The sequence below is a fragment of the Anabrus simplex genome, chromosome 5, assembly GCF_040414725.1.
Source record: "Anabrus simplex isolate iqAnaSimp1 chromosome 5, ASM4041472v1, whole genome shotgun sequence".
NCBI lineage: Eukaryota > Metazoa > Arthropoda > Insecta > Orthoptera > Tettigoniidae > Anabrus > Anabrus simplex.
In genome coordinates, this window is record NC_090269.1 from 56652018 (window position 1) to 56675186 (window position 23169).

General features: G+C 38.8%; 1 protein-coding gene across 5 annotated transcripts in view; it reads right to left on the bottom strand.

Annotated features, from left to right (window-relative positions):
- Positions 1-23169, bottom strand: part of LOC136873739 (phosphatidylinositol 4-phosphate 5-kinase type-1 alpha) — a 561879-nt gene that overhangs the window by 270764 nt on the left and 267946 nt on the right. For all 5 annotated transcript variants that reach the window (XM_067146914.2, XM_067146913.2, XM_067146910.2 and 2 more), the window contains exons 10-11: positions 14910-15042; positions 4495-4582 (exon numbers count right to left, since the gene is read on the bottom strand). In XM_067146914.2, coding sequence (XP_067003015.2) covers positions 4495-4582; positions 14910-15042 — 221 coding nt within the window. The remainder of the gene's footprint in view (positions 1-4494; positions 4583-14909; positions 15043-23169) is intronic.

Here is a 23169-nt window from a genome sequence, read left to right on the forward strand (position 1 = left end):
AAAGTCGTCGCTATAACGGAGTTCTCGTTATATGCCGTACTCGCTATAGCGGACTTCTACTGTAATATTTTTCAAATTTAAGTATCATGCGATTAATTTCAGAATCTGCAATCCAAGCCATGTCCATGCCCTCGGTAGGTCCTGCCTGTTTCCACTTTCCTGGTTTATTATCCACTAGTTGGCCCTACTGATATTTCATATTATGTTTTGGTTGGCTGAGATCCGCGTAGGCCAGCTGATGTTTCTCCGAGTGTATAGTGTTTTCTGATAGTGTGTAAGTGCTCTTACTTCCCTCCTTTATTGTGTTTATTACTTGTTTTGTGTAACCACCGTAGTAAAGGTTTCAAACAGATGGCATTGTCATAAATATAACTAATATAGCAGTCACTAAATCTACACCAAAGGACTTTACTTCTCACACTATCACTTATCGAAACATAAAAAGAGAAGAACTTCATTGCTTGCACAGGTTGGCTATAAAGAGGTGTATTTAAAATTATGTAAATACGATATACAACTTACCTATTTTTCTTTTGGCTAAAAATTAACTATTTATTATCAGTAAGGCAGGATGAACAATTTTCATGTCGCCATCTCCTTGGGAAACAAGTACCTTCAACAAAGCTAAAATTACCAGGCACAGTGAAGTCATTTGCTGTGAACAAGCGCTGGCTCAACTGTATAATTATATAAAATAAGAGTTTTGTCTGTACATTGCTCAGAATTTTAAAAGGATGGTACTTCTGTATCAGTCATGTCCACAGTAAGAAGGAAATACTTTTCCGTAATTTCTGTATGTATGTATGTATGTATACACACATCACGAGAAAACGGCTGAAGCGAATTTAATGAAAATCGATATGCAAAATCGGAGAATAAGTCGCTATAATTTAGGTCATAAGTAATTTTATTCATGCTGAGTGAAATGGTAGTTGAGGGGAAGGCCTAAAATTTAATTCCCAAATAATTATGTTGATAGAGGTCGTAACAATAAATACTACACACCTAACTAAAGTTATGTAGTATTAAATTTCTGATCATTTATGTATTATACATTGTTATCGTACCAGCTATGATCACAGAGATATTCATGAATTTGGATTTTTGTTACCAAGTCCATATGAGCGCCAAGTAACAAGAAAATGGGTAAACAGGATATAATGAAAATCGGTATGTAAAATCGGAGAATAAGTAACTACAGTCTACGCTATAAATAATTCGATAAGACGCCCTAATATCGCCGAGTTGAAAGAGAACTAAATTTGAAGGCCTACAATATAGAAAGCTCATAAAATTTATCAACAATGACATTACTTTGACCATTGTTTGTTGTGATGTGCTTTGTGTCTTATGTTGCCATTCATCTCCAATAGATAGGATTTCTGCTGCATATCGAGTATTTTTTAAAATTTGCCTTACGTCGCACCGACACAGGTCTTATGGCAACGATGGGATAGGAAAAGGCTAGGAGTGTGAAGGAAGAGGCCTAGGCCTTAATTAAGGTATAGCCCCAGCATTTGCCTGATGTGAAAATGGGAAACCGCACAATAACATCTTCAGGGCTGCCGACAGTTGGGTTCAAATTCACTATCTCCCGGATGCAAGCTCACAGCTGCACACCACTAACCACACGGCCAACACGCCTGGTCGTACCGAGTGTAACAGTCTGCCTGAATATTGGCGGGAAGTGGCTGGGGAGTTAGATAACTTTCATCATTAGCATGCCACTCCTCTGGTTCCTAAATTTTCTGATACTACTGGTACGTAAAGCACTGGTTCATCATCTATTATTTGTACTACATACTTGTTTATCTTTGTTCATACGACCTGTTTCGGCTGATGATGGTGTCCACAGACACGGAAACCGGTACTGAATAAAAATGTTGTGATATTAACAACATATTGTGTATTGAAAAAAGGTGGATCAATCAAATTTCCCTCTGGTTCATCATAGCATTCGAGCTGTTCAATCCCTACTCTGAGGCACTGATTGGAATGAGCAGTGTGTATATTTAGCGGAATAATGGCAGAGGAGTGGTCACGGCTGTCTGCGGCCTGGTCATTCCAGCTCTGGAATTTTGGACTGTTAGATTGGCACCGTAGTACTACTTTTTAAAAGTGAGAAAATGTGCGGTTTTCATTTGATAAGAGTATTTTATATGATAACATTGCTTTTAATCGCTACTTTCCTACTGACGTTTTTGTAATGACCTATGTTGACTTCAGTTAGGAAAGCCACGAAGTCAGTCTTTCAGAGAATCCCGTAGCGAAGCATGGGTCAGCTATTCCTGGAATAAAGTTATGCTGTGAGATGTGAATGATGACAGAAGCCAGCAGAGTGATCACTTAAGAGACATACTGAAGTAGAAACGATTGCAGCCAGAGGTGTGTGGCTATTCCATACATGAATAGAATTTCTCTCTTTCTTCTGACAACTGTCTCCCTTGCACAATAACGGTCACGAGTTTCACAGTTACCGTGGCCCATCTCTAAAGCTAACTGTTTTTCAAATCTATGTGGATGAACAGGACACAAAACGGATGAAATGCATGGAATTGTGAGGAAAGGCGTCAAACCTACGAAACTGTAGCCCCTATAGTGGTGTCAAGTACTGGCACAGGTCCAGGAAGCAATAAAAAGTGTAAAGGAGCCAGGTCAGGAAAACTGCTGAAGATACAAAAATGAGAATTATCTAACAAAGATAAAATTATAAAATATAAAACATAGTGGCATAACAAACATGTAGTTTTATTCCATTAAAATGAAGGACTTCTGCAAAAGTTTCAAGAATGATTGCAAAAATTCTCAACATTAAATGTTAAATCTGGATGGATACACTGAATTAATTAAAAATGGTGACAAAGTTTTCTTGATGTAAGATATGAAGTTTTCATAACTTGTAAACAAATAATGTCTCCTGCTGAACACGCTTTTTTCTTGACAAGAGTGTTTTTAGGATCATGGCCACTAAATTAAAAACTACTACACATAAGTATATATTAAAACATGTAGGGTTTTTCTTTTCTCCTGTATTTGTCCTCTTTCTTAAGGCTTATATCATTTATAGATACGGTTTCTCTTTTTATACCACCCTTTCCTGCATTTAGCTTTCCCTCTAGCCTATATTTCCTACAAAAATCTGAAGCTTCGTTTCAACAAATCTCTCTCAACTAGCATTGATACTTGTCATTATGAAGTTGGGAAGAAGATCTAGTCAGAGTGTGCTGAGAATAGAAAGCAAGCAAATCTGTAGGTTTATACAACAGCTGATATCATGATAATTGGCACAGGACTACAACTTTATGTGGAATCCAAACTATGACTTCTCAAAATTCCCAGTAACAAAAGGATGATATTGCTCACTTATCAAAATGAGATTTAGAGGGGGAGACTATGTTTTGATTGCTTCCCAATATTCACACAGTATTTTATTTATATTTCATGTGTGTTCCTAGCCTCTTTCCCAGCTTCCTCTCTACAGATGCATATAACTTAAAAACTACAATTATGAATAATATTTTAAATTCTAAACATTACATTTTTCAAAACAGTGCTAATTAAAAATACTGAATCTCTGTCACTAAGCTACTTCCTTGAAATTATTCTAGGACGAACTTATTCACTAAAATGAAAAGGATTTTCTCTTTATTCCAATTACTACATTGTAAATATGATTTGCAAGGAACACAAAAATGTAAATAGCTTCAAAACTAATATAATTAACAGAAAAAAAAAAAAAAAATACAATCATACAGAACAGCGGAACTTTAGAATAATGGCCGTCTAAAGGGAAAGAGATATATCTAATGCAAATAGTTGTACTGAACTGCAGCCTTATTATTTGTGCAAAAGCAGGTTAGAGACAAAACTGAAATAATCTTTCACTGCTGAACTACCTACTGGATTTGCTAGTTTGGACAGCAACTGAATTAACAGACAGCTGCAATAAAAAATGCTAAGGGGAGAGAGAGAGAAGCATTTGCTCTTACTTACAACTGAGTACAAAAGTATACGATTCACGTTAAAGTACAGGTAAAACAAAAAACTTGAATACAATGATAGAAGTTGCCAGGACTTTCAACAAGTACAATGTGTGATGAAAGGAAAAGAAATTCAATGTTGGATTTTACTTGCAATACCAGTATGGACAAAGTTACCTTATAAATACAAGATACTGATATCTTGTAATTTCTATTACGATCAAGAGAATTCATAAACCTCTGCCATAACCCACAACAATGATACAATGAAACCTTAATTTTTTAAATGAACACTCACTTAGGAATAAAGGCCATTCTGTAATAAGTTTCCTGCACATGAATAAAATATTTAAATGATTTTGAACTAGTCAAATTGAATATATTTTTAAATTCTACCAAGGAAAGGGGAAACTCTTCGGCTAGCAAAGGCAGGCTTGGCAATGTTAATCAAATGGTGAAATCTTTGTGAGTAAAATTATAATACAAAATTCACACGAAAACATTCCATACTTACGTGATGGTATCTTCTTGAAGACCTTTTTCGCCATAAACTCTTGGAACCTTTGAGCATAGAAACCAGGTCGGTGAACTGATACAGTATCCTGTGAATCAAAATAACAGTTTCAATACAGGCAAGAAGATAGAAACTTGTATGCTACTAAATTAATAGTAATTACTACTACTAGGGTGTTAAAATTTTGTCCTGAGGAGTTCTTGAATGTGCTGGAAGCCAGTAACAGACAGTTGTTACACATTTAAACACTATCGCCCTTAGTTAAGATGGAACTCGCTATTTTGGGAACTGAAGGCCAAGCACAAACCAATTTTGCCACAAAGATATGTACTGCAAAGTTAAGAAATGCTATTATTTTCCAGCTTGATTACTCATAATACCAATTCAGAACCTTAAAAAAATGCATTATTGCCTGGAAATCCTTTTTTTCTACAGTGGCTACTGGGAGTAATGTATTACAGCTGCAAAGAACCGAGGTACTAAATAAATAAAGTACAATAGATGGATAGAAAATGTCACAGCTCAAGAATACTCATGAAAAAGAAAGAAAGAAAGATTTAGTCAACTCTTCCAGGTGCCTGGGGATTTAAGTGTAAGAATCATAATAGGTACATGTAAGTAAATGTAAATAAGACACATATTCCCTTTCTCAATCTATATCCCTTTTCAGGTTTAAGAAATTGAAATGAACATACAAGAGACAAATCAACAGATACAGTAAAGTTTCCTATAGCCAGTATGACATGTAGGGAGAACTCCGTTGTTGTAATGGACTCACAATGTCCGCCAATAATTGTCGTACTTTCTTCTCATCACCACATGTTGAACACCATCGGTGATCACCACCTTCCTTCTCCGCTGGCTGATCTATCACTGTACCTCATGGTCATACATCAAGTCTCTGCTGACGTCACTGCTATCAGCTTGCCTTATGCCTCAAATGTTCCAGTATCTTCAAATTTGTTGTGTGCTGTGTGTGACATAACCTCCCCCCTCCAACTTGCCAATATATACTGCCTCATACGACCTTCTCATCGAGACATGTTTCGACTGTTGGGGAGAGATACACCGGGAGAATATTGTCTTTATGATGTTGCTGTAAATGTTTAATCTAGTTTAAGACTTCTCCATACCAGCATGCACCATCAGATTCTGATGTCTAAGCTTATCGAGTGTCTGAACTCGATCTTGGAATCAATATCGTAGCCAATGGATTCTTAATTCATGTAACTTATTATGCTCTTCCAATCTTGTGGTTTTTGAGAAACCGGACATAGTTTTAGTCAATACTTCTTGTACTTCAAGGCTGTTTACTGTGAAGATGGGTTGTTTCGTTAAAGATTGTAGAATGGTCATCCTTCATATTTGTGGACTGTTTTCAAGTACAGTAGAAGTCCGTTATAGCGAAAATTCATAACAGCGAAAAATTTACTCGCTATAACGAACTGTCGTTATATCCGATTTTTGTATAAAAGTCGGAAAACCCTTCATGCACTTTAAAATCGGTATGAAACGGCAATCAGTTTGTTCAAAACTTTCGTTTCCGAAGATGATATCAACACTACGGCTTACTTGTTTGTTATGTATCACAAACCGATACTACGTGAAAGTGTATGTTTAATTTCATTCTGAACAAAATATAGTTCCATATTTCTCCGAATCCAAGATGAACCCCACTTTTTCCTTCAAAAAATTTAAATCAGGCTCAAAAAGAAGTTTGTAAAATCATACAGGCCTACGCATTTTTAGAGTATTTTTAGACGCCAAACATTGACTTTCGTCCCGCTGTATTTCATTTTTCTTCGCGGCTGCACAATTATTCTTTATTTCCGCGGGTGTAAGGACCATTAACTTAACATTGGCATCATAATACCGAAGAGAACTCGTTGAAAATTTTCCAGCAATACCTATTCCACGCGTCTCTACAATACAACGATCCATCAGGAAATTATTCTTGCTGTATATAAAACTGTTACTTTTACGCAGCGCCCGATATAACCGGCTACCGCTAAACGCACGTCTCGCTCGTCAGGTGCGGCCAAATTCAACGGCTAGCGATGTATAGGCCTAATCGCGAATGCTGAGAGTCAACGAATGAGTTTATTGCGCCACGGTATGGCCAACCGCCCTTGCGTTTTTCGCTCACATACCTCACAATTTCATCATCGACTTCTTTAAAGCGTCCTTGTTGCGGACCACTGAATGCATTTTTTGTACAGTACGCATTTTTTTAGCTCTCTGTCTTTACGCTAACGCCAAATATTTGCTTTAGTTAGGCCTATGCCGTATTTTATTGTGGCTGCACAATTATTCTACATTTCCGAGTGTTTAATAAACATTAACTTAAAATTGGCATCATAATATCGACTAGAACTCGTTTAAAATTTGCCGGCAATACCTTTTCCACGTATCTTTACAATACGACCATCCATCACGAAAATATTCCTGCTGTCTATAAACCTTAATTTTACCAAGCGTCAAGTACAATAGATGCGTTATGACTCTGCCACTGAGTACCCATGGCTTTTCTAAGAATTCGAAGGGTCGCATGTTTTGATGCCATTCTGCAGATTTGAGAAGCATACAGGCACTGTACACTGTACAGCCGGTAGGGATGTGTAGTAAAGAGGCGGTCGGTAACTGTCAACGACTTCTGTGCGCGTGTGAAAAAAAGCAGCGTGGTTACCGCGGTAGTTGCCAGTGGTATCCATTAAGTTACTGTTAGGCCGCGAATGCAACAACCCTTGAGTTTTTGCATGAGATTCTGAGAGAAAAAAAAGTCTTGGATTCGGAGAAATACGGTATCACTCCAGAGATGTCGGTGGCAAACACCTCAGCTTTCTTCTTCAAACAGTGTCACCTAACCTAACAGTATATGTAGCCTATCATGAAAACATATTTGAAATGCATGTAGAGAAATAAGCTCCTCGCGAAAAATTTACATGTAAATAGCCGTAACTAGACGCGAGAAGATATGAAATATCCTCTGAAATCAGTGATGTACTCTGCCATATCTTGAGGTATATGACATTCTTAGGTAATTTTCGTATATAACACTAAAATTAAGATATCGTTTATTCAGTCTTTATTTTTACGAGTTAACAACTGCTATCGGCCACGTTATTTACGGATTTATTACGAAAACATGTTATACTCTTTCATTTCGAATTTTCTTTAGAGAGCAGCAGTCGATGGGTATTACTAATCAACTCCAACATCGCCTTCGAATGTCGACGAGAGAAATCGCTAGTGCACATAGCGAGGAAACGATGCCGAAGGTAATCGATCGCATACAATATCATCGCTGGGGTGCATAAATTTCGGTAACGGAAAAATCGCGTGCTTAATCGCTTGTAACAACGGATGCGCCAGTGATAAGGTTCTTGCTGTAATCGAAGGATGATACACAGTTTAATATAGGAATTTTGAAAACGGAGTTATCGTTATATGCCGTACTCACTATAGCAGATTTCTACTGTATTCTCTTAATCACACTTTGTCCACTGTGTGTTTTCCAGTTAGCCTATGCCATTGAATTGGATTTAAAAATATCATTTGAGAATATTCTGGAGTTTCTATGTCATTTTAACCTAGCAGTGTCCTATTCTATTGTTCACCTGTGTTTCCTTAAAATGTAATATTCTCTATTTTTTTTTTTTTTTTTTTTAAACTTGTTTGGGAAAGATTATTTCTATGTATTCCAGTCTGTACTTGACAAAATCTCACTCAGATAATATGTAACCAATGCAATACTGCCACGCTTTATCTGTAATTTTGTAAACGTTTTTCTGTCGTTTGTCTTGATAAAAAATATAACGATTTGTACTTTGCGTGTGTGTCAATACATCCATTTGTTAAAATGATTTTTTTTTTAAATATTCTTGGAAACCCTCTTATTTCCTTATAATTTCTATCTGTGCCATCCATGGTACTCTTCTAGTTGCCCAGCGTTTGGTGAATGTTTTGTTATTATGCTTCCACTGCTAATCCACTGTGTCACTATTCTCGCTGAGCTCTTTTCTTATTATTTTCTTATTAAACTGTAACCCAATTATGCCACAATTGGTAGCAGACCAAGTAATCTATCACTTTTCTATTTTCTTTCCCAATATTTTCTCAAGCGGGTTATATCATCGTAATTTGTACCTATTTTATGTATGACTCTTCTATGTCATGCTTCCTATGCCGTATCGATAGTGTAGCATATACCTCCACTTTTCGATTTATTCGTTGTGTGATCATTCTCAAAATTCTCGCTATAGTCGATTTTCTAATAACAGTATTTTCATGTTGTTTCTGCTTGAGTAATAGATTTTGACTCAAAGTTTTAATCTTGGCCACATATGTTGCCGTGTTAGCTTACGCGAGATTTCTAGGGTATTTAGTGATAGTAATGTTACACATATACGATATTTTCAGGGTATTTTGTGATGATGCGGTATTGATGCTGATGATTTGTGTAGTAAACAAGATTTTTTTTTCCTACTTGCTTTACGTCGCACCGACTCAGATATGTCTTATGGCGACGATGGGATAGGAAAGGTCTAGGACTGGGAAGGAAGCGGCCTTGGCCTTAATTAAGGTACAGCCCCAGCATTTGCTTGGTGTGAAAATGGGAAACCATCTTCAGGGTTGCCGACAGTGGGGTTCGAACCCACTATCTCTCGGATGCTAGCTCACAGCTGCGCGCCCCTTACCGCACGGCCAACTCATCCGGTGAATAAGAATTTAGGATAAGATTTAGTGTATAGTATGAATTGAAACTTCGACTCAATGTTGACCTACTCGTTCTTTTGTCTTCTTGTAATTTTCTTCTTTCACTCGATGTGCTACCCTATACTATGATTCTTTTCATGGCCGTTATATTCCTTTTTCTAAAATTCTGTACTCTTTTCTCTTGATGACCAATATTCTTCTTGTAATCTTTCCCATAGATCTCATTCTTATCTTCCCACGTGCTAATATATATACACCTAACCTCCAATTTGGTTCATTCTGTCTACACACTACTGAAGTTTCCTGATTTTTTTATTGACAAATATCCTTGTGTTCTATATATTTGTGCATACTGTGCCCCCCCCCCCTTTCTAGCGATCCAATTTTTATGAATTATAAATCCGTTCAATTTTTTCTCCCATATCGAGGTTGATTAACTGTTTCACTTTCCTCATGGTATCACTACATTATTTCGTGTCTCTCTTCAACAGTTAAACACGTTCTCCCTAGCAAGCCTTAGAGCTATACTGTAAGGGAGTAATATTCAACTTTTCCAACCATCTTTTTTGTTTATTATTGTTATTACTCCACCTCCCCCATGTCATTTCCCCCCTACTCCTCACTTCTTTGTGGTGTTATGTATATATTGTATCTTAACCTTTTGATTCCCAAATTATACTTTCTATTATTGCTCAAATACTGTCTGGAAACACCTACATTTTTTCCGATTTATGTTGTAGATACGTCACCCCAATCTTTTCCTGCTATTGGCGTAGCATCCTGCAGCTTTTAGAATTATCTTCGGAGGGCGTTCCCACTCTCCATATTTTCAAGACTGGTCTTGTCCTGAGGATCCTTCTTTACTCATCGAATAAGCCATCTCTTCTGGACTAAGCTAAAAAAAATCCTTTGGGATTTTTTTCTGGCAGTGGGCGGATACTGTAATGGGAACACCATGTCCGCCAATTATCGTCGTACTTTCTTCGCATCACCTCATGTTGAGCACTATTGGTGATCACCACTTTCCTTCTTCACCGGCTGATCTATCACTTGTAATAACAAAGTTTTTATTCTAATCCACCTGTTCAATACATTTACATTTCAATACGGATTAAAACATGAGATTAGTCACTTGCAATGATCTATCACTGACCCTCGTGGTCATACGTCAAGTCTCCACTGACGTCATTGCTATCTGCTTGCCTCACGCCTCGAATGTTCCAGTATCTTCGAATTTGATGAGTGCTGCGTGTGACATAACCTCTCTCGCCCCCAACTTGCCAATATATACTTTTCTATGCATTCATAGTCAAATCAGCATCATCCCGGCAGAGAAGCAAACACAAGTACCATCACATCACCGCAGTCAAGCGTGAGGTCTGTTGAACATGACTGGTCCCAGCCAGAAGAACAAATTTCTCTTCTGAAGCCCTTGAAAGCTGCACCCATAATTTCAGCTGTCCACCCAGTGAGCAGAGAGAGGTCTTCATGACAATCACTTCCATATGATTTTACTGGATAGTGAATCAGCAGCAGCTTTTTAAGCCCCTATATCAATGTCCCTTACGTCTAGGTATCAAAACATTGTAAATTAAACACCTGAGTCAGTGCTCCCACAGCAAGTTGCTGCATCTTTTGATTCCCTGCACGCCAGAGAAGGCAAAGTAGTTGTGGTCCGATAATATGTTTGTCAGAAGGTGCTAGAAGTTTCTACAGTTTGCATAAATACAATGAAAACCAGGTCCATGAGCAGTCAGGCGATATAGATTCGAACAGAGATATTATCATCTGCTACTCCCAGAGAGAAATCGAATGGCATTTACCAGTCTGAACCTGAGATTGAGTACAATTTAGATCCCCTTGAATGGCGGAAGATGCACAAGAAGTCCAACTTCATGTTAGTTCCACCAGCTAAAATATATTCTCGTCCAGCTTTGCCTGCTAGTTGAGAGAGAAGTTTTTTTGATAGTATGCAATACAGTCACTGCGCAACTCTTTATGCCCAGAGAAAATTAATTCACTTGCTTACTGTACTTTTTATACAGAAAACTAGCTTTTCTAAAAGCTTAAACATTAAGGGTCACATTTTTCCTTATTGTGTCAGTTATTACAAAATATTTTATATATGTAAAAACTATATAAATGTAAAATAAAATAATAACGATATGAACTTCTCCGCCGATCGTATGGACGAACTTCCATCAAAATCTTTCAAGCCACTGTTTCGAGAGTTATCATTATCAATTGGATCGTTAACCTTCATAGGGAGATGATGTCCTAAGAAGAATGTAAATACTGTATTTTCTAAAATAAATATCGTTTGTTTACAGTCTATTTGGAAATAGTCAGCTCATTGCTCTGGAATGTTAACAACGGGCTATGCGAATGTACATAATTCGTTAGTGATGTTTAATGGCTGACTATGCAAATGAATGTATTTTAACGTCACTGCATTTTGTTTTGGTTTTCTCCAATTTGGAGGTTGGTGAATGACTATAACTGACAAAAACCCAAGACCGCAAAGTCCTAATACTCCAAGGAGAGATCCTGTTGGCTTTTGAGTCTGTAGACCATGCACTTTTTTCCTATAAACTCTCAGAATGTTTTAATATCCATGGTCACTTCCTAACTCTCCTGTAGAGCTTCCTCAATACCAGAACTCAGCGTGTGGTTCTTGATGGGTTCAGTTCGACTCTTGTTATGGTACATTCTGGCGTCCCACAGGGCAGTGTTCTCTTCAATCTCTACATCCATGACTTACTATCAACCACAGCTACTAAGTTCATCCATGCAGACATCATTGCACTGGTAGCTCAAAGCAGAAATTTTGAGGAAGGAGAAGGCATTCTTTCAGCAGACTTGGTCAAAATGGCAACATTCTTCAAGTCTTGGCGTTTGATCCCAAGTGCTTCTAAGACTGAGGTTTCATGTTTTCATCTCAGCAACTGACTTGCAAACTACGAGCCATCTGTTTTATTCCTTGGTGAAAAACTAAAGTACAACCCGTTCCTGAAATATCTAGGAGTCATACTGGACAAAGAACATTTCACCAAGCTCTCTCACAAAAGTGCTACAAGGAATAACATCCTGCACAAGCTTTGTGGCAGTTCCTGGGGAGCCTCGGCTGACTGCTTATGTTTAACGGGTATAAGTCTTGTCTAATCTGCAGCGGAATACTGTGCCCTGGTATGGCTGGAAAGTGCACATGTGCATAAAGCGGATACTAAGCTGAATGATACCATATGCTGCATAACTGGTACTGTAAAGTTAACACCTCGCCACTGGTTACCCGTACTTAGTTATATCCCACCACCCCACCTGAGGAGAAAGGAAGCTCTGCTGAGAGAAGCAAAGATCTGGTCATCTTCTTCATTACCAGTTCACCAGGAATTTTGTTACCCATCGCCACGACGACTTAGATCTAGGAGGCCAGCAAGTATACTCACCGGCCAACTCTTGAGGGATAATTTTAATCTAAATGAGAGCTGGCGGGATGAGTGGTCAATTTCAACATCTGGAACAAATGCTCATGACCTAAATCCAACCCAGAAAATGAAGGGATTCGACCTCCCAAGAAAACTATGGTGTCGCCTCAACAGACTGAGAACTGAGCATGGATGCTGCAATTTCTTACGCCATAAGTGTGGTTGGATGGATTCTCCAATGTGTGAATGCAGTGAAGAGGAGCAGACCATGGACAATGTCATCCTGCGCTGTCCTCTTCATGTCTACTCCGGAAGCCCCAGCGACCTGTTTCATCTTTCAGAAAGTGCTGTAGAGTGGCTGAAACACTTGGACCTGGACTTATAAATTTGTAGTTATAATCACCATACGATTAAGTAAATCAATTAATTAATACTATATCCTCCGTTTCTTGTGAAATTCTACTATTTGCAGATGACTGTAAAATTTCAAACAAATTGATTCTCTATCAGACATAAACTCCTTACAGAGTGGACTTAACTCACTCTCTGAATGGTGCTCCAAATGGCGTCTTAAGCCTAATCCTACCAAGTGTTCCTCTATTTTGATCGCGCTTCGTAAATCCTCTATTCATAGTAAATACTCCCTCCTTGGTAATCCGTTCCCAACTCTAACAGAACAAAATGACTTAGGAGTGTTGTTTGACAGTAAATTGTTATTTGCCCCCCATATACAAAAGATAACCTCACGAGCAATGTCACTTGTCAGTTTGTTGTATAGATTTTCCGACATCACCAATATCCACGCCCTCCGAGCCTACTATGTATCTTGCATCCTAGCGATTATTGAATTTGCATCTCCCATTTGGTCTACCTTTTCACCCACTAATCTGAATCACATTGACCATGTGCAGTCATTCTTCTGTGTCACTGTTAGAGCCAGAGTATCTGATTGTCGAAACTTGAGCAGTAATTAGATACTGGATAAGTTAAACCTTTGCCCGTTATCTAGTCGCAGGAAAGTAACCGACCTTAGATTCCTATGTAACGCTGTTAACTGCTCATTTCATTCTCCTGAACCTGCATTCTTTTTTTCCTTACGTTTCAACTCTCAAAACCAGGATTAATCCGCCGCTTCATATTCCGTATTCCCACCTCTCTCTCGTTCAAAGAAGTTTATTTATCTGCATACCAACCCCCTTAAATCTTTATCTTCTAACAGGAACTTGGAAGTTTTTCCTTCGTTTTCCTTCGCATGCCCCCTTTAATCGATTCTTCCTTAACCTAGTTAATTTTCTTCATATTCCTTTTCTCTTTTCTCAGTGCTGCCCCTCTTTTTTACATAATGTAATATATATTTATTTTTTTACTGTACTATACCATTACTTATGTGTTATATCTGTATTTACCTTACTAAGCCTAGCTATAAGTTCTTCTCTTCATTTTACGTTCAATCTTAAATTTTCCTCGTTTCTTTTGCCTTTATGTTTTGTTGTTAATTATTGTGTGTTTACATTTATTTTCTTAGTTTTTAATTTTTTCTTCTATTGTTATCATTATATGTTTTTCCCTCATTGTTCTTCCACTTATTTTTTTTATGTTTGTCTTGTGCTACTCCATTGTAAATATATTTTTCATTGCGGAATTCTGTAATTTGGCTTCTCGCTGTTTTGGTTTCCCAAATAAATAAAAGACTATCCAGTGTTCTAAAACTGCACAAATTGGAAACAACTGTTGGATCCAGGAAGAAGAAGCCACCAGGGTGTCGGTATCTGGAAGTCATGAGTTTCATAGTACATCACCCAGTTGAAAGGCAGGGGACTCCACGCTAATCCTACATGATGAACAACTTTAACATGAATTGGTTTCCTTAGATCAGCAGGGCTTAAGATTTGATTCATACGCCACATCATCATAAGATTACAGACTGCAAAATTGTGATGAACGAGTATCCACTTCTTATTACCTCGGTATCACTACCCCTAACTCCCCATGCATAAGGTTAACAAAAGTCTACTCAGCATCTTTCTGGAGGAAAACTCTTGAACAATCTGCTAAATTTCAAATTGTTCTACAATATTCCAGAAGATTTCAGATTGTTTATGTAGGTTTTACAATACTCTGGACAGTCTGAGAATGTTCCAAATGATCTGACATGGATTATTGCATAAATATAAAAAAATTCAAAATCACTCAAAATAACTTTAAAATTCATGTAAACGACAAGGATGACAATATGATCTGCCAAAAGTGTATTAAGCAAAAATTCTAACTCACTCCATCATGAATCATAGCCTTCCAGGTATGTTCCAACTTCTTCTTCAGTCTATAACTCTGTAGGATGTCGATGATGCCCACAAACAACAACAAGCGCTCACCTCTTGAATTTCGAGCTGGAATACCACCCGGCCTAGAAAATCATAAAAGATATAGGAATTAAACCTGCTAACACATAATGCCTGTTCAAAAATTAAAAAGTATTCAGAGAAAAAGATATATGTGGTATATGTGTTAAGGGGAAAAACCTCTCTTCCAGCTTAAGAGTTGTGTCTCTGGGAGAAGACCATATGCATGAGCATTTTGAGCTGAACTTTTAACATAATGCAATACTTCAGAAGAATATTTTATGTACATCATACATACATCATTGTAGACTCTTATGACTTTAAGCCTTCAGTCTTCAAGCCTCTGTGTAAACCTAACAGCATCTACAATCCTGTATTTGCAAACAGCTCTGCGGCCTCATTTACTTCTACAACTCGGAAATTTAAAACATAAAAAATCATACCTAACCATAGTCATGATCTCTCCCTCTCTCTCTACTTATCTTACCATCGTGACTGAGTCCATTATTCTAATAGATAACCTATCCTCGTCTATGTGCCTCACACGACCCCACTACTGAAGTTGGTTTTACACACATACTTGCATTCTTTAAGTTAATTCCTACGCCTTCACTTTTCATTCGGATTACTTTTCCATCTTTGTTCCCATCTGTTTGTATCAGCAATCATTCTCACTACCTTCATGGCAGTTACTTCCGAGTTATAAGACACCCTGATGCTACTCAGTTTTAATTAACATACAGCATAGTAGTCCAAAAGCAAAGCAAGTTAGGTGTCAGCAATGTCTTATTTTAGAGTACTAAATCGAAGTCACGGATAACATAGCTGTCCGCTCTCCTCGGTATCAGCTGTCACCACCTAAAATGAAGGTCATTAAGGCTATTGTTGACCAAATGCTCACTGACGGAGTGATACGCCCTTCTAAGTCGGCCCATTCTTCTCCCATGTTTCTGGTCCCTAAACCGCAAGGTGGTTATCGTTCTGTAGTTGACTATCGGATACTGAACCGTAAGGTGGTCCTCCAAGCTGTTCCCCTTCGTGATTTGCACTTGTTTTTCTTGTCTTGCTAATGCCAAAATTTTTACCACCTTCGATTTAAATCAGGCATATTACCAGATACCTCTTGCCGAGGAATCCAAGCACCTCACAGCTTTTGCGATCGATTGGAACCTACATGAATTTGAGCACGTCCCATTTGGACTGGCAACGAGAGCTGCAGTCCTTACTCGGTTACTGGATTATGTGTTATCTGATATTAAGTTCAAGTTCGTTTATAATTACCTTGACGATTCAGTAATCTTCAGCGAAACCGTCGAAGAACATCTTGTCCATCTCAACGAAGTGCTTGAAAGACTACGTAAAGCAGGTCTAACCCTCAAGGCCACCAAGGTTTCTTTCGCACAAACCCAGATGTCCTTCTTAGGCCATATTGTGTCAGGGAAGGGTGTCTCAATCGATAAGTCTCGTACTTCCGCCATCCAGAATTTTCCCACGCCAAAGGACGTCAAGGCTGCAGCCAGATTCATTGGCATGGTTAACTGTTTTCATAAATTCATTCCCAATTGTGCTGAATGGGCAGCACCATTAAATGCCTTGAGAAGAAGGGATGCCAAATTTGTGTGGGGTGATGCCCAACGTGAAGCCTTCAGGGACTTGAAGTCCGCCTTATGTAACGTTCCTGTACAGGCTATGCCAGACTTTTCTAAATGCTTCATCCTTCAGACTGACGCCTCTTCCTCAGGCATATCCGGTGTTCTCCTTCAGGAATTTCAAGAGGGGCGTCGTCCTATTTCTTATGTTTCTCGTGCCCTTAATCCTGCTGAACGAAATTATTCCATTTATGAGTTGGAAGCCTTAGCTGTTGTCTTCTCTTTAGACCACTTCAGAATGTATATGGAACATCTCCTTTTCGATCTTGAGACTGATAATCAGGTGTTGAGTTGAGTACTGGCCAAGCCGCGAAGGACCGGTTGTCTTGGACATTGGGCAGTGCGCATCTCAGCCTTCCAATTTAGAGCTCAAAACGTTGTGGCTGATGGCCTCAGTAGGATGTTCTATCCTGGCAGCTCTGACCCTCAATCAGAGCCTGCAAACCCTCCTCCTGAACAAGTATCAGCCTTTGTGGAGTTCTCACTGACTCTCTCTTCCTTTTTAAAGATATAACCAAACATCAGGAGGACGACGCTGAGTTAAAAGCTATTATCGACAGTGAACATGTTAAGCCTTATGTCTTTAAGAATGGTGTATTGTGTTGTCCTGCTTGCAGTCGCAGAGACCCCAAAATTGTAGTCCCAACTAACCTGGTTCCGGTATAGTATTTTCATGAATCCCCAGTGGGGGGTCATCTGGGCATTTTCAAAACGAGAGAGAAAATTCGTAAGCACTTCATTTGGAAATCCATGGATAGTGAGATCCGTACCCTTGTCAAATCCTGCAAGACTTGTAACATCAGTAAACTTGCCCTGAATACATGTCTAGGTCTCTTGTCTTCTGAGCAAGCTTCTCGTCCAATGGAGAGATTGTTCATTGACTACATCGGTCCTTTCCAGAGATCACGGAATGGCCATCATTTCATTCTTGTGTGTGTTGACGTCTTTTCACGTTTTACGTGGCTGTTCCCCACTCGTATGGCTAACGCAAACACCACCATCTCGTGCTTGAAACAGATATTTGCTTCTTTTGGACCCTGTCAATTTCTGGTGAGTGATAATGCAAGAGCCTTTACTTCCGTTTAGTTCTGGAATTTCTGCTTTGATCTTTCCATTGCTCATGTAAACACTACCCCGTATTACCCGAGGCCAAATTATGCTGAGAGAGTATATTGTAACCTGTGAACTGTCCTCATCGCTTATCACTCCACTGACCACTCCAAGTGGGATTCATCACTAAATCGGTTGTCGTTTGCATTTAACACTGTTGTAAATTAAAGCCACAAGCAAACCCCTGCTTCGTTAATGGCCTTTACTCCAAATTCTCCACTATCTAATCTGTGGTCAATTAATGATCTTCTGCCCGACGATGCAAGCCCAGAAAAGATCCGAGCTAATTGGCATTGTGCACAGAAGAACTTGAAGGTTTATTACGCTAAGGCCCAGCGTAATTACAACCACGCGTGAAGGCCGCACGATCTGTCTGTGGGTGACCAGGTGTTTATTAAAACGCACCCCATCAGTAATGCTGCGGGCCATGTTATCAGTAAGTTGGCCCCCAGATTTAGAGGTCTCTGCACCATCTTATAGTTCCTTACCCCGGTGTCATTATTGGTGAGCGATCCCGAAAGGAAAAGGATCAGCACAGTCCACCTCTCCCAGGTGAAGGTACCTTAAGTTGTGTAGGGAGGGGTAAATACCATTGTTGGTGACCATGTAGATTTAGTTGTAAGCTATTTGTAATATTTTAGCTGTAAGGTAATGATAAATTTCTTGTAAGCTATTTGTAAGATTTCAGTTGTAAGGTAATGATAAGGTATTTGTAAGAGTTTAGTTCTAAGTAATTGTGTAGGTAAATACTTTAGGAAGGTTTTTGTTTAGGGTCACTGATTGGAATTTATTCCCCTAACTTTTCAGGTTTAGGGTAAACTTCTGTAGTTTCCTTTCACCCCCACCATAAACTTGTCAAATGTATGGATTATAGATAGTGCTTACCCCGGGGCTAGGTGCCTTATGTCCCTGGTGTGCGAGGGGGGCCCCTACTGCATACTCATTGAGCCACCCATTGGGTGACTCTATGCATCTCAGTGAATTAAAAGAAAGACCTCTAACCCTCCTTGAAAGCTGTTTTTCTCCAAGATCTTAGAGCCCAGCAGCATAGTTTTGCCTCTAGTATTCCCCTGTCTGCTGCAGGTTGATTTATGTTACAGTGGCTGCAGTGACCAACCTCTTCTGACGGCAACCTAAAGTGCCAAGTTGGGAGGCACACCGTATACCTTGGGCGCTACCATCTGGCACCACAATCCTGTGAGAAAATGTCCTAATGGAGGGAGTCTGACTGGACGGTGTCTCACCCATCTGCTTATTTAGTGCAAGATATGGCTGGACTGCAACATACCTAGCTATCTGGTTTGGACTGAACTTGAATGGAGGCTGCTGGCAAACGGCCGTGTCGGCAGCCACATCATAAGCAAGAACCTGTGGCCTAGCTGTGCAACTTCGATCCTATGATTGGTGTGAAAAGTGGTGCAACATAGACTTAGTCCGTAACCTTGCTAAAAAGGAGGCCTTGAATGCTGTCTTACAAGAAAGCGAAAAGGTTCTGGATTACCGACAATGGGCAGAAGAAATGAGTGTACATCCTTTCTGTGGACAGAGTTGAAATATTACATGTGATAAATATCATTCTTGATCCGTATTGATTAGGTGGTAAATTCAATAAATTAACTTATTGATATTATTCCATTTAGAGCTGAAATAGTCGAAGAAATTTACAAGGTTCGAAAGGCATTTTGAAATGTAGTATGATTATCCACGTGGACATTTATGTGGTACTTACTGTATAGGTAAATCGTAAACTCCAGGCTACTGAAAGGACCTTTGGTGTTTTGACAGTTTGTTTTTGTTTATTGTTGGAAGTTCAACTTAAAGATAATCATGGTTGTTAGTGAGGCGACTGTCATGTATCTTTATTAATCTGTACTATGGCGAGCGAGTTTCCTGAAGTGATCGCCCCCCCCCCCCCCCAAACCAGTAGTATGATGTTAATGGTCGAGCACCACAGTTATCCAAGTAAAGTGGTACGATCTAAGGAACCATAACTGATTTAATGAGCCATTCACGGTTTCACCTTAATTTGGCTTGCACTGAGACATGCATGGCTTAGTCTTTGAGACAAGCATATGACTACTGGCAGGATCAACCAGGGAGCTGGCTGACTCGAGAGCCGAAACCGAGCGTCGTAGCCCGCCACGATCGAGTGCAGCCTGCGGGACACAGACTTGCTTTGCTCCGTTGGCCGGCCGACTGGCCACCAACTAAAATTTCATAGGCCGCCGAGCACGGGCTCTCACCCGGCCGGGTGTGCCTTCACTAGGGCTCGGGTCCCCTCACCATCCATCGTCACATCTCCACTTGAGTGCAGAAGCTCGCAGCTTCAGGGGGGGGGGGGGGGGGGAGGAAGATGACACAGGTGTAGAATCTCTTGGAGGTGGAAAGTGTTTGTAGAAGATTTTATTTGTAAATCTTTTTAAGTAGTACTTACTGTATGATATGGAGCATCGTGCCAGAATGTTTTATTTGTATTCCATTCAGCTACCTAACCTGTACAGTGTAAAAAAGATTTTTCTAACATATGTCAGTTGTAACTAGTAGATTACATCTCTATATTAACTGGAACAGTCCAGAAAGTTTGTGACGTGGGATTTTAGAACAGGGTGTGTTGGCCTTTGTTAGTTATGCATTCTAGAAATACGTTCTTACTATTCTGGAAATGGAAGATTCACGATCGTATGTGTTTGAGAAAGTGGTTTAAACATCGTGACAGAAGAAAGATTTGTGATTGGTGAATCCGGGCAAGCTCCTGCGTTCTGATTGGCTACTCCAAGGCCAGGGTTTCCTTTTTAAAGAGAGCTAGGCAGCATTTCGGGGTCTGTCTTAAGCCTGTCTGTCTCTGGTCTGCCGGAGTTTTGACGTCGTGGGCGACACCTCGCTTTCAGGATGGGCGGCCTTAGGGTAAGAACGGTTGTTTTCAGTCCTGTTTTAATTTGCATCTAGTTTTCGTTAAAGTATCACACAGGAGATTGCCCTAATCGCCACTCTATTAAACTGATGTTTTGGAAAGGTACATTTAACTTCAATCTAAATTGTAATAGCATATTGTGTTTCTTCTTACCTTCAAAATTGTATTGTACGAGTTGGTTTGTAATTAGATGTGCGGTATTCGCTTGACTCTTTGAACTTATAGGATGCTCTTCTCAAGGAACATCTAATTTGTTTGTCTCAAAGAACATGTAATTTGTACTTTACAAACTGTGTATCGGTATTTTCCGCATTGCTGAACTTGTTTGTAATTCATTTTGTAAGGTCCATTTTGTAAATAATATTTTGGAAAATCAAAGATCACCGTTGATGTTTCCGAAAACTGCAACCTAGACATCTCCATGCCCTCGGCAGGTTCCCAGTACCGTTCCACGTTCCTTGTTCGTTACCGTCAAGTTGCCCTCACTGATATTTACTTATGCTGTTTTCGCCGCAGTTTCATTACATGATTATGGTGTGTATAGCGTTTAAGGTACCTTGTAATTTGATTTATTTACTTTCCTCCCTTTAACTGTCTTCCTGTGACTGCTGAAGTAATACTACACTGTAACGGATACACAGGAATATGATACTGGAATACTGGAAAGTAACAGTTTGTCCCATCCCTAGTAGTACATGCCATGTGAAACCATGTTCATCATCATTCGTCTAAAGTCGTCATTTGTTTGTTTGTTTGTTTGTTTGTTAACAAGCCAACTGAAGAATGAGCATGCTATTCTGTAGAAAGCTTTTGGAGACTACACTGTACTGTTAAGAGTGCTGCGCATACTTATCCATATTTGAGAACTCATGTCAGCCTTAGTTTATTTATTCTGCCATTTTCATTTATTATTGTCTTTATATTATATTATATTATTATATTACGTGTTTCTATCTTTTTAATATTGTGTAGGTAGGTTTAGGATACCTATTTAGTGAGTTTATAATTCACATTTCTCATCATTAATCTTTTTACTTCTTGATCATAAATCCATACAAAGAATGGGTATTTTATCTAGTAATTTATATATGAAGTACTCCTCGTGTGATTCTCCTCTATTCAAAGGTCCACCTAGGAATGCGACATAGTGCAAAGCGCTGTCACTGGCATTGAACCAGAAGGCTAGTCTATCAGTAACTTTCTTTATGTCTATAATAAATATTTTTTAAGTATTTAAAACTGTGATTTGATATAATCTGATGATATTCTTACAAGAACAAAACATGTTATTCTATTTTTAATTAAACCGTTTCTTTTTCTGAAATTTTATTTAATCATAAATTAGTTTCAACAGATATAAGGACCTAACAGTTATAGATTAGATCAAAACTGAAAAGAAATGGCTTTAACTATAACAAATTACCAGTTCTCACATTCTGAATTATGATAGCCTTGACTGCATGACGAGTGAAAAGACAGAAAAGACGTATGCGAGCCACATAGGTATTAAACTTAATCTTTACGCAGCCAAGATTTGAGACAGACTAAATAATTGAATAAGGGAAAAGACAAACAGAAGTTGAAGAACAGTGTTATAGTTTTAGAAGCATTATCGTATCTTCCCTTCACAACAAATTATACAAGACTGGGAATGTGGAAATGACAAAACAATGATTTTCTTTGATATTTTTTAAAATTTAGAATAAGAACTTTATTCTGCTCACCAGACTTTCTGCAATATAAGATTAGCAATGAAATGTAAGAGGAAAATAGCTTTGCACCAAAATTATGAGTGTTATTGAAAATTAAGTTGGGCTTAACAGCAAATTTTAAGCTCATCATTCACCTTGTTATCTGCAATCATACATTGCATACATTATCATTATAGACTGTTATGCCTTTCAGCATTCAGTCTGCAAGCCTCTGTGAATTTACTAAACGTCACCACAATCTTCTATTTGCAACTAATGCTGTGGTATCATTTATTTCTATACCTCTTATCTTTAAAACGTTAGAAACTGAGTTTAACCATCATCATCTTGGTTTCCCTCTACTTCTCTTACCCTCCATGACCGAGTCCATTATTCTCCTAGGTAACCTATCCTCCTCCATTCGCCTCACGACCCCACCACCGAAGCCGGTTTATGCGTACAGCTTCATCCATCGAGTTCAATCCTAAATTAACCTTTATCTCCTCATTCTGAGTACACTCCTGCCATTGTTCCCACCTGTTTGTACCAGCAATCATTCTCGCTACTTTCATGTCTGTTACTTCTAACTTATGAATAAGATATCCTGAGCCCACCCAGCTTTTGCTCCCGTAAAGCAAAGTTGGTCTGAAAACAGATTGATGTAAAGATAGTTTTGTCTGGGCTGACTTCCTTCTTACAGAATACTGTTGATCGCAACTGCGAGCTCACTGCATTAGCTTTACTACACCTTGATTCAATCTCATTTACTATATTACCATCCTGGGAGAACACACAACCTAAATACTTGAAATTATCGACCTGTTCTAGCTT